Source organism: Ambystoma mexicanum, chromosome 4p (assembly GCF_040938575.1).
Source record: "Ambystoma mexicanum isolate Mex_15411 chromosome 4p, UKY_AmexF1_1, whole genome shotgun sequence".
Taxonomy (NCBI): domain Eukaryota; kingdom Metazoa; phylum Chordata; class Amphibia; order Caudata; family Ambystomatidae; genus Ambystoma; species Ambystoma mexicanum.
In genome coordinates, this window is record NC_090927.1 from 64083185 (window position 1) to 64095589 (window position 12405).

At 46.7% G+C, this 12405-nt stretch overlaps 1 protein-coding gene across 9 annotated transcripts in view; it reads right to left on the reverse strand.

Moving 5' to 3' along the window:
- LOC138452992 (zinc finger protein 383-like) overlaps positions 1–12405 on the reverse strand; it is a 700934-nt gene that overhangs the window by 350940 nt on the left and 337589 nt on the right. For all 9 annotated transcript variants that reach the window (XM_069605389.1, XM_069605385.1, XM_069605380.1 and 6 more), the window contains one exon: positions 1236–1454. In XM_069605389.1, coding sequence (XP_069461490.1) covers positions 1236–1454 — 219 coding nt within the window. The remainder of the gene's footprint in view (positions 1–1235; positions 1455–12405) is intronic.

Below are 12405 nucleotides of genomic sequence, written 5' to 3' on the forward strand. Positions count from 1 at the left end.
ATTGTAGTCCTTTTTAGAAACGGATGCAACCTTAGTTTAGGAGGAAGGATGGCAGGGTTAAAGAGAGTAAAATTATCTTGAGCCCAACCAAGTTATATGCAACGGCATCAAGTCTGGTAGGGTTGGAAATGTGCTTTCAAGCCTTATTTCAAAGAGTATGTGATGAAAGAGAATTGAGTTGCTTTATATGCAACTCCACACCTGATAACGCTTTGCACGCCAATTGAAGTCTAGAGAGCTACAGATGGAAACAAGTCTTTAGTGCAGGAGAAACCCCTGATGACTAAGACAGGAAGCCACAGAGAGGAGACCCTTTCAGGGCTCTCCTGAGGTGGAGCACACTCCAAAAGACATGCACAGGGATATTGATTGCCTCCCAAGGCAAACCTTAGAGAATTCATGTGCTGATGCTTTGGGACATAGTCAGTGTATCCATCATGTTAGTTATTGGAGCAAACATCCAGTGTACCAGATGCATCAGTGTCTAAATCTGCGACACAGTGAGCATAAAAGGAGTCCACTAGAGTCAATGTGTGTGAGCATTATGTAATAGCTGCAAACACTCGTACAAGCTCTCTTGGTCTTACATATATTCTTCTGCTTATTGTGCTAGTTACGGGATGTTATGTTGTGGTGTGGTTAAACCAAGGACCCTGGGGGACAGGTCACTGCGCACAGAAGGTGAATTGCTGGGAAAAGCCTACTTACTGATCCATTCTCTACCCTTTGCCCTATACCTATGGTAGATTTTTCAAGTGCGAGTATGTGACAAGAGGGAAGCAGTGCTTTGCATTGTAAAAGAAAGCAAAGGATTTCCATGTGCTGCAGCAATGTTTGACAATGTCATGGCTAAATCCAAGGAACAGGTCTTTTTGTGGTCTTCCCTGGTCTTCATCTTTTGGTTAGTGGAACAGCGCTCAAGGTGGTTAAGCTGCAATTGAAAGTCAACGATCCCTTGTTCAGACCCTCTCCTGTCATCACTTGCCTGCAAGTAAGTGACCCTACATGCTTTGGAAAAGGCGTTGAGATGACTTGGGCATCTCACTCAATTGTTTTACATTTTGTGTCTCAAAGTAGTAGGGGCAAATAGTTCCTTCAATTTAAAGTGAAGTGTATCTTGTGTCTCTCGATACGGATGCAGGCTGGAAGTTTCTACCACTCGCAGGACAATGCTATGCACTCTACCTTGAGCAATGAACGGAGGTACGTTAGTCAAAAAGATATTTGCAACTCACCAGGTTTGTATTCACATTCAAAGGACCCATCCATGAGGTATCTCGGGGGACATCTCTTCTCTCTCATCGGCCTCTGCGGCTGTTGGTAAGTTTCATCTTCGTCGTCGAAACACACAGGAATGATCTCTTCAATTTCTCCCAAAGCTGCCTCATGCTGCGAGCTACTTTCAGCATAGTCTTCAGGGTCTGTCACTGTGACTATATTGATGGACCCAAAATCTACAGGAGTAAAGATTTTAGTCATAGGGTGGTTCTAGCAGAAACAAATGCCATAGAATGTACGTGTGTGTGTGCAAAGATACAATCAGAGTATGCAGCTAAACAGCGAGGAGCATCACGCTTCAATGTAACATTTCATCTTGCCCTGAGAAACCTTTTGGGAAGTCAGCTTGACTAAGAGGTTTAACTAATTCACTATATATATATATAAAAACAATGACAATTCAGAATGTGTGCCAATATACCTGTAGCGCCATGTGATGCAATCAAACACAAGTGCAGTTTTACAGTCAAACAGTACACTAAAAAATAGGTTGCGACAATTTGCCGCAACCATATTTGGCATGCGATACATTTTTACCAGGAACTTGCAAACTTTTGGCATGAAATTCCATACTACCCAGACTCCGACTTACTTTTGACAAAAGGTTGTTACACCTCGCCGGTCCTCCCGCAGTCGCAGGGTTGGAGGCTGTATTTGCACTTGCAGCTGCCCGTGCGCTGCCGGACTTACCTGGGGATGCTTGGCCTCCATTTCTCTGCCTCTGGGTGCGTGGCAGTGACTCATATGCTCCCCCTTTGAAGGCGGTTTCCTGGCATCGCTGGGCACCACCATGTTGTTCCAGTGCCTCACGAATGTCACAGTATTCATCACGTGACTGCATACGCCAGCCCAGGGGTTGCCAGAAAACCAGACCCAACAATCTTCTTATGGCGCCTGGGCATAAAATGCGCATGTGCCTAGCTCGGCACGTCTCAACTTTGTTGTCCACGCTCACCCCTTTTCTTCTGTTCACCAGCTCTGGGTGCTTCCTTGTCCCAGCATCTTTCCTGGCCTTGCCTGCCCTCTGTTCTCTGTTCTCTTCCTTGTGGCCTCTCTCTCTCTGCCTTGCTCCTTGCCCATTCCCGGTTTGCTGGATGCTGATGATCTGTGCTGTTTACATCTCGACCATCCTGGTGCCACAGTACAGTGCCTTGTACTATTCTTGCATCAAGTTAATCTGGGTCGCCGTCTTGTGGGGTAGGAAGACCAACCCTTAACCTGGCCCGATTAGTTATTCACAGTCGATTGGCAGATGTAGGTTTTTTTTGGTACTGCCTTTACTTCACCAGAACTAGAGACAAAGTGGCAACCCCTGGCAAAACAGTCTTCATGCTCAGGTACACGCCCGCGCTCAGTACCTCGACAGGTACCCCTCCAGATTTCTGAATCAAGCAAGAGTAAGAATATACGGTTACACAAAGTCGCTTTCTCGCAATTCATCCTCATGCGTTCAACACAATAATAGCTCAGATTAACCTCTATAATGTTAACCAATCAAATGCATTGCACCACTGTCAAGGACCATCATTGAGATGTACATGACATGGCTTAAGGGGCCAAACGAGAAAGGTGGTTAACACCAATAAAATGAATAATGAAAAGATAATTTATCTTTGCTAAGTCTTTTTAATGGATACAACACACCACCAGAAGCCAGGATGCGTGCAGACTTAAAATCCACCGCTGCAAAAAGGAACGGACCAGAAAACAAGCCTTTGCTGCCTAAGACTATGGAGCCTCCTCCGTGTCAGCACTCACCCCCACGTTGCTACAATTCAGAAAAGAAGTCGAGAACCACCTCTTCAAGGAATCTCTCCGCCTCAACTCCTAGGCCGTCACATCACCCCTCGCACCACCTGTCTCTAGACGCCGCCGACCCCTCTCCTCCCCGCCACCCAGTACAGCTGTACCCGTCCTCTGTGCCCCTCTGTATCCCAACCCCTCTGTATATTTGTTCTGTTACCTCTGAAAAGCGCTCTGTTATGCACCTGTACTGTTCTATACCTCTGTAAAGCGTTCTGTTGCTTCTTGAAGTCAGGTCCGCCCTCAAATACCATAATAATGATGATGATGATGATGTTCCTTCCAAAGTCCTTAAAATACCTACATGTGCAGTGCAGACAGTGTTCCTTTTTCCTCACTTCCACCCATCCATCCATCCACCTGCCAAAGCAGTCAGAACTATCAAAACAATAACATAGGGTGTTGGTGATGAAGAAAAGTATGTTGGAGAAAGATCACATCGAAACGATTGGCTGTTTATAAAGGTTAAAAAAAAAACGGGTTCTTCTAATAAATAACTCCTTACCCTGGAACACTTACACATGCCATATCACATGGCTGAGGGAACACAACTACTTACACGAGAATAGGTTTAAGGGGTTCTAATAAACAAGATTTAGGCATATGGTTCAGAATGGCTGTAGCAATAGTTAGTTCATGTAAAACCTAGTCCTTGAACCCAGTATTATAAACCGAGGACAGCCAACAAAAAGGTCTTCCGAAAGTTCCAGACAGGAAAGTCTCCCATTAGAAAACTGCTGGGTTGCGCCAAGGCCTGAACTGTTTTATGATTTTATATAATTCCATGTTGATTAGGTTTTAACTCTAATGTACCTATTGGATTTGTATTTCTGTACCTCCTTGAAACTGGTTTTGCTGGTAAAACGTTTGCACTCAATAAATATGTTCCTAATATAGGTCATTCTAGCTTTCCGTCCATTTCCCCTGTGGACCAAAAGGCTGTTCTGCCTCTCTCAGGATTTAGGGCTTCCTCACATTTCCAAGTGTCCCAAAAGTCCTCCCCTTCACTGGTGCGCTCCTTAATTACTTCCCTTTTTCCAGGGCAATGTGCTCTCCCACTGGCTTTACTGAGGGATATGGTGTTGGTTCATTCTTACAAACCCAGGAATATAGCGCCCTGCTCACTAATCCGTGCCTAGGCATATAGTGCCCTGCTCACTAATCCGTGCCTAGGCATATAGCGCCCTGCTCACTAATCCGTGCCTAGGCATATATTGCCCTGCTCACTCTCTCCACTCTTACTCAGGCACAGAAGAATGTTCTAACTAAGGGGCTTTCATTTGTCCCAACGACCAGCACTGACTGGTTTGGAGTTGAAACTGATGTTAGAAAATTCCTGAGGAAAGTCAGATTGAAATCCTTCTTCAAAAATGTGGAACCGCTGGAAAGATGTTCCGATACAGGACAAAAAGGTCCTTCTTCCTTCACACCTACCGACAATCAGGTGACAAAGGAAATTCTGACCTTTGAGAAATATGTCCTTAAGGGGATCCGGGACTTGGAGCACAACAAACAGCAACTCAGATATAACCTGTCTAACTTGGAACGACAAGCCATTAAAACCCTGTCTGAGGACTCCAAATTGGTTATTAAACCCGCCGACAAGGGGGGTGGTATAGTGATTTTTAACCAAGAACAATACCATATGATGGCCTCTAATTTATTAGAAGATACGGTTAGCTATAAGAAAATCAAAAAGGGCCCTCGCACTGACCTCAGTCAGGCTATACAGTCAACTACTAACGCTGGCTCTTGAACGGGGATGGATTTCCAAAGATGAGTTTGATTTTCTGAATCTTTCAGAGGGGCGTACCCCTACATTCTATGCTATTCCAAAAATTCATAAGAATGCCGACAATCCACCGGGTCGCCCCATCGTTGCTGGCCGTGGCTCGGTCCTTGAGCCTATATGTAAATATATTGACAAATTTTTGCAACCTCTTAGCCAGGAAACAAACACTTATCTACGTGACAGTTCCTCAGTGATCAAATTGGTGGAAGGAAGACCATTTGACACTGAGGAAGAGATCCTGGTTACCTTGGACATATGTGCACTTTACACGAGTATCCCTCAACAGGAGGCGGTCCAATGTGTACATGAAATTCTCACCATTGAAGGATCAACCCGGAACACCCCTGCAGAATTTATCTTGGAGTTGCTCACGATGGCCCTTGAAAAGAACTATTTTCAATACAAAGATCAGTTCTTTCTAGAGACCCATGGGACGGCGATGGGTGCGGCCTTTGCCCCCAGCCTAGCCATACTATATATGGCAATGTGGGAACATCATTTTGTCCTCTCGGAAACAAACCCGTTTGTGGGCCACATTAAACTATGGCGACGCTACATTGATATCTTTTTGATTTGGCAGGGTTCGGCCTCGGCTCTCCAGGAATTTTTCTTGTGGATCAATAGGCAACACACAGAGATCAAATTTACAATCAATTATAGCACAAAAGAGATCCAGTTTCTGGACCTCAATATACGTGAGGAATGACATCCTAGAGTGCTCACTATTCAGAAAACCTACGGATAGAAACACACTGCTTCATTTCTCGAGTTTCCATCCGAGGGGAGTAAAAGAGAATCTTCCGTATGGTCAATTTCTGCGACTGCGCAGAAATTGTACATCTATTACTGAATTTACCACCCACGCAGATAATCTCAAAATGCGTTTGGTAGCAAGGGGTTACCCAAGTAAATTGGTCTCCAATGCGGCCAAAAGAGCGAGATTCACCCCTAGGGAATGCCTTCTCACCCCAAAAGCACATACTAATGAAGAAAAACTTGTCTGTGTGCTGCCTTATTCGACGCATGCGTATGCAGTCAAGAAATTGATCAAGAAATTTTGGCCTTCGGTCAAATTGGAACTGAGCGACAAACCAATACCCCTTTTTGCCATGACTAGACAGAAAAATGTGAGGGACCCGTTTGTGCATGCAAAATCACAGGTTTCCCGAAACAGAACCACGGGTTGGGATCTCCACCTATTGGTGGGACACTTCCCCTGTGGGGGCTGTTCTGTCTGCAAATATACCAAAAAAATTAAAGAATTTCAGGTGAGAGACAGACAATGGGATATCCGTGGCATGACTAACTGCAAAACTCCTAACGCTATATACTGTATCCAGTGTCCATGTGGCCTTAAGTATGTTGGCCAGACTTCGAGACCAACCCACACACGTATTGTAGAACACAGATCACGTATCAGGTGTAAGAACATTAATGCACCACTAGTATCTCACTATATGGAATATGGTCACTCCCCTGAGGACCTATATTGGTGGATTTTGGAAGCTCTCCCTAGACAAAACATCTCGCCACGCAGCCTGAACTTGGCTGAGGCCAGGTGGATACATCGGCTAGATACAATTGAACGGGGTCTAAATGAGAGCAACCCTACACGATGGTGATTGTTATCACCCCGGTCTCGGTTCCTTTGTGGACCCCCGTCCGTGAACTAGGGTAATCCCACATTTGCATATTAGGTTCGAGCCATCTGGCTCATCTCTTTGCTGCTTTTCACTTTAAATATGTTTATTTACTCTCTATCATTATTCTTTAGTTTTTAGTTTTAGGTTTGCCTAGGCATTCCTTTTACCCATTTAGTGGTACGAGTTTGAGGGCATTCTTTATAGCCTGATTTATGACCCCTTATCACTTCATATCCCACGGCATGACGTTGGGTTTAATTAGCCCCTCAGTGTGGGGCTTAGTAAAAGTTCCATCGACACTTTTGCAATTTATCCCTGGCCGTCGGTCTCAGTTTCTAGTCCCATTTCTTTGTCTATGCATGGGCTCTGCATATAGACACCAGTACTTTAGACTACCAGGTGTCCTTCCTTTGTTTCTATGGACCTACAGTCAGCGCGCATACACCGCTTCTCCCGTGCTGGGTTATGCGGATGATATATCACCGCGGACATGGGGTGTCAAGTGGAAGGCTTTCTACAAAGTCACGTTCGGCGCCTTTCTCGCAGAGTTGAGCAGCGTTTCCCAGGTAGGCGCCACATTCTAAAGTTACGAGTCACCATGTCCGTATGCCCGATATATGGATCATGTTGCTAAGGGCATGTACCACGCGCTTTATGTAAACACCCATGCACACGACTCTACACATATTTCCAAGCTGTGAAATGTTCATTAACTATGAGCGATTAGCACGTATAGATACTCTATTCATGATTGCACAGCCAAGTTAATCTGGCTTTTTCTGTTCCTTTGTTTCCAGCCTAGGAACGTTTACGGGAGGACGCCCGACTATACAGTTGCCCCGGACCACTGAATTTGGCTACATGGACGTTTGATCCACATGACAGTCAACAGAGGCTTACCCGCCGAGGGCACACCCAGTCCCCCCATCTAGGTGAGCATGGGTGGGGCTCCTTGCAGGGCTCAGGGCTAGATTTGTAGTCCATTTTGGGTCGATATCTCCCCCTTTGACTAGGTCGTCATTGTTCTATGCTTTTCTTGTCCCTATGTCTGCAGACCAGGAGGTTCTTTTCCCTTTACGCCGCCTCAGTGGCAGCAACTTTACTTCTGGAGGACCGTTTCTCTTTTTACTAAGTAAGTTAAGGGCCCTTTCAACCCCTTCCTCCTCTTTTTCTACATATACACTGCTTTGGGGCGCTGCAGGGCTTTTAGCCTTGGGTTCGGTCTTTTGGGGCACTCGACACACCGGTCTTTGGGCACAGGATCACCACACACAACCTTGTTGGGGATCTTATTTCATTGGTTGTTTTAATTTTCTCTTGCCCTTCACCGTTTTTAGGTGGAGGGTGCTCTCAATGTAGATATCACCACACTGGGTAGGTGTTGGTTTTGTGTTTTCTCTGTACACAGTAGTTTGGTGTTGCGTTGGTGGAGGTTTTTTCTTTTAGCCTCACGTTTCGATAATTTCATTTCTTCAGCAGCCGTTTTTATAGGCACTGATTTTTACAACATGTGTTTTATTCATTTGATAGTAAAGCTAAATCTTTATCACATCTACAGAGCTCCATCTCCTTTGGGGTCCTGACGAAGGCAGTATAACTGATGTCCTGCCGAAACGTCCTTTGCATCACTCTGTACCAACGAGTTCTGCTATGTGGTTCAACATCGCCACTATGGACGTCAACCTGGGATGTGTATTTTTAGTCAAGTACAATTCTTGTCATGCATAATCAATTTTAGAATATGTATTAGGTGACACTATGTTTTGGAGGACTTCTGTGACTTATTAGCCAGATAGGGCCAGGAAGACAGTGGTTTGTGCCCTCTTTCCTCCATACTATAGAATTGTCTTTGTGTCACCTTTTGTTTCATGATTAAATCACTAAAATGCCATCAGATGTATATATACATCTCCCATATTGATATATGTATTCATGTGGCTTTTTTATATTTTTGTGTAAACGTAGGACCAATGGCCTATGTAATAAATTATTACTTTTTTGTCCAAAATGACACTGTATTATATTTTACATTCTGTGTGGTGATGAAAACAGCATATGGAATGGGGCCTAGTATGAGCTAAAACCAAAATCAAATTAGTTACTGAATGGTTCATTCGGGGGACTCCCCTACGCGTGTTCACTCTCTCCACTGTAGCGCACACCCCTTCTGGGCTCACAGGGCTCCCCTTTTCTGAAACGAAAGTCACTCTCTCTTGCTACTCGTGACCCCTCCCTTCTCTTGGGTCGTGGTCTCCTCCTTTCGGTCTCAAAAGACTCCCCTCCCCAAACTCACGAGTGCACCCCTAGTCAGGAGCTCACCTCTTCCTCACAGGAGCACACTCCTCTTCCAGGCATCTGTTGTCTCTTGTCCCCTCTTCCTCTCTGTGGCACAGACACCACTTTTGAGGCTCAGTGTGACTTCTTCCACTAACTAGAGCACACACCCTGTCTGCAGTCCAGCGGCTACTCACCCCCTTACTGGACAGATCCCACTTTTGAGGTTTAGGCAAGACTCTTCTCCCCCACACCGGAGCTCACCCCTCTTCTGGGGACGAGGGTGTTCCACTCTCACTCACTGGCGCACACCCATCCTTCTGGGGTCCAAAGGGGGTCTTCTCTCTCTCACTGGGACAACCCTCTCCTGGGCTCAGGGGGAAATCGCTCCTCTGCTCCTCTCCTGCTTACTCAGCACCCCTCTCATTGGCTCTGTTGGGGTCGTCGATAAAGGTCTCAATGGGAAAGAAAGTATTGCGATGCACGCGCCATACTGGTGACTGGAGTTGACACAGTGTTCGAGCGATGTTGCGAGTTAACATGTATCTAGGGTAGTTAATGGGAATGAAATGAGTGTTACTATTAGTGTTACTTTTTGTATAGTTGATACATTTTAGATTCAAACCAGTGTAGCCACATAATGTCAAGCCTGCAAATACAATGTGAACATAAGGTAATCGTGTGTTGTGCAACGCAGACCATAAAATATGGCAAGCTAAGAGCTCTCGTATGCGCCCGCGAGAAAGGAGATTCGCGAGGAGAGTGCCACTTTGAGGGGACACAGTAGTCTTGGACATACATGCAGACATATACATGGGGGTTTTAAGGGAAACGTATTTGGGACAGTCAGGGGGCAAGGGTATATGGTGAACACATGAATCTGTATACCGTGGGTCCCCTCAGTTGGTGGGGGTTGGTGTAGGCTGCAGAAACCTGGGGTGGTGAGAAATTCTGTGCGACCTGGGAAGCTGGTTTATCAAGGTTGAAGGATGGGGGAAGGCAGCCAACTGTTTTCGGCCTGCTGTGATAACATCAAAATGGTCAGTTGCAGCCAGGAAAGGGTTTTTATGACAGTGCTATTGTGGAGAGGAAATGTAATCTTTTTAAGTACATGGAAGTCGCAGTCCGGCGACCTTGTAGGCTCGACTAGGGGCCAAGTAATAAACCCGGTGCAAGAGGTGCTTAAGGGCAGAGTGAACAAACGGTCTATGGGTTTCAATCAGGTTCTCCGGAATGACCAGGATGTGGCCAGAGGCCATACATGCTGAAAGCAGGCGGAGATTAGTGTGAAATAAGAACACCAGCAAATCTAGGCAGACAAGATGATTATTGTCAGTTCAAAAGGAACTTGTTTGTTTCTCTACCTCCTCGTATCTGTTAAAGTATCCTTGGAAAAGCCATGTGCATCAGGACCAGGGTAAGAGGTCCCCAAGCAGATTGAACCTGTAATAAATTAGGACTGTTGTGCGTGAATATGTAACCATGTGATGTCATGGCCTACTACGGAAAGATCCCGAAAAGGGGTGCGCTGTAAATATAGGAGAATGCAAATGTATAATGAAAGGGGATGTTGGCTATATAAATGTATCCAATGCGAATGTGGGAACTTGGTGATCATATTTCTTTGTATAGGTTTGACCAATCCTGTTGGGGGCGACTTTGTAACGAAATATGTGGGAGTGTTTTAAAAGTTCCAAAAGGAACAAGTTACTTACCTGTAACTGTTGTTCTCCAGCATGGGTCTGGCATGGATTCACATGCTCATGAATATTCCCTGTCAGGCTGGGAATCCTCGGTAAAGAAAAAAATCAGCATCAGTTTCGTTTCTGATCTGTCTTTCTTAGTAGTAACCAATCACTGATCTCTGGGTCATACTGCCCCCAGCCAATAACTGCCCTCTACCTAAGCCCCGCCTCTGGCAGCCATCCTCAGATTTGGTAGCACGCCAAGGGGCAGTATGACCAAGTGAAGAGCCGCAGAGGGGTAAGGTGGGAGGGTTCGCATATGAATCCATGCCAGACCCATGCTGGAGAACAACAGTTACAGGTAAGTAACTTGTTCCTTCTCCAGCCTGGGGTCTGGCATGGATTCACATGCTCATGAATAAAAGAATACATAGCAGTATACACATGCACAACCGCGGGAGGTGGCAACAGGCTCAACATTAAGCAATACAACATCTCAACATTAAGCATCTCTTACCTCCTCACCAGGCTCACCTTAAGCGAACAGGTTGCGTAGCACTGCCTGGCCGACCCTGGACTCCACCCTGGAGTCCCGATCGACGCAGTAGAATCTTGTGAAGGTGTGCGTCGACCTCCACGTAGCAGCCCTGCAGATGTCCAGCAGGGGCACACCAGACAGGAACACGTGGTAGCAGCGATCGCTCTGGTCAAATGGGCTCTCAGACGGCCAGGCAGCGGTCGGTTTGCCAACCGGTGACAATGCATGATGCAGCCGGAGAGCCATCTGGAAATGGAAGTCTTCCAGAGAGCCTTCCCTTGATTCACAGACCCAAAGTTCACGAATAGCTGTGACGTCTTCCGAAAACTCTTTGTGCGGTCCACGTAGAACTTCAGCGGTCTAGCTACATCCAGCAAGTGCAAAGTCCTCTCGGCCGGCGTCGAAGGCGATGGGAAGAAAACTGGTAGCACCAAGGGCTCGTTGAGGAGGAAGTCCGACGGCACCTTGGGCATGAAGGAGGGGTGCGTCCTAAGCACTACCCTTGTGTCATGAAAAGTCAGGCATGGAGGCTTGCAAGATTGGGCCTGAATCTCTCCCACTCGTCGTGCAGAGGTGATGGCCACGAGGAACGCGGTCTTCTATGACAGGAACTTGAAAGGCGCCGAATGCAAAGGCTCGAATGGGGCTCCCATGAGCCTGGTCAGCACCACATTAATTTCCCACGCCGGGGCATGAGCCTTCACCGGCGGGAATGATCGGAATAGTCCCTTCATAAATTCCTTTACCAGGCGATGAGACCACAAGGACGCCCGTCCCGTAGTCCTGGTATATCGGGAGATGGCAGCCAGATGTATTTTTATGGAGGCGTGAGCCAGTCCAGCTTTGGCCAGCGACAGTAAGTACATCAGCACTTGAGGGGCCGTAATCCGCAGAGGGTTAATCTTCTGTGCACGGCACCAGACAGAGAACCTCTTCCATTTATGACCGTAACACTTGAGAGTTGAGGACGCCCTGGCCTTTGCAAGAACCTCTCTGTAATCAGCCGGGATATCGTACCCTCCAAACTCTAGTGCTGCAGGAGCCAGGCCTGCAGGTTCAGCGACTGAGGGTCGTGGTGTAGAATGGCGCCTCCTTCTCTCGCCTCCTTCTCTGGAGAAAAGATCCGCGTCTGCCAGCAGCCTGATTGGCGGGGACGTTGACAAGTCCAGAAGGTCCGGGAACCAGACCTGCCTCGGCCACGCCGGTGCGACGAGGATCATCCTGCACCTGGACTTCTTGAGCTGGCTGATGAGGCGGAGCAGCAACGGCAATGGAGGGAACTGTTGGGGCAAGATAAGAGTATTGCTATCAATGGGACGTGTGGTCTGGATCTTGATTCTAATGAACGTTCCAAAAGTACTGCAGCCAAGCATGTCAAGTCTCGTGACTGTC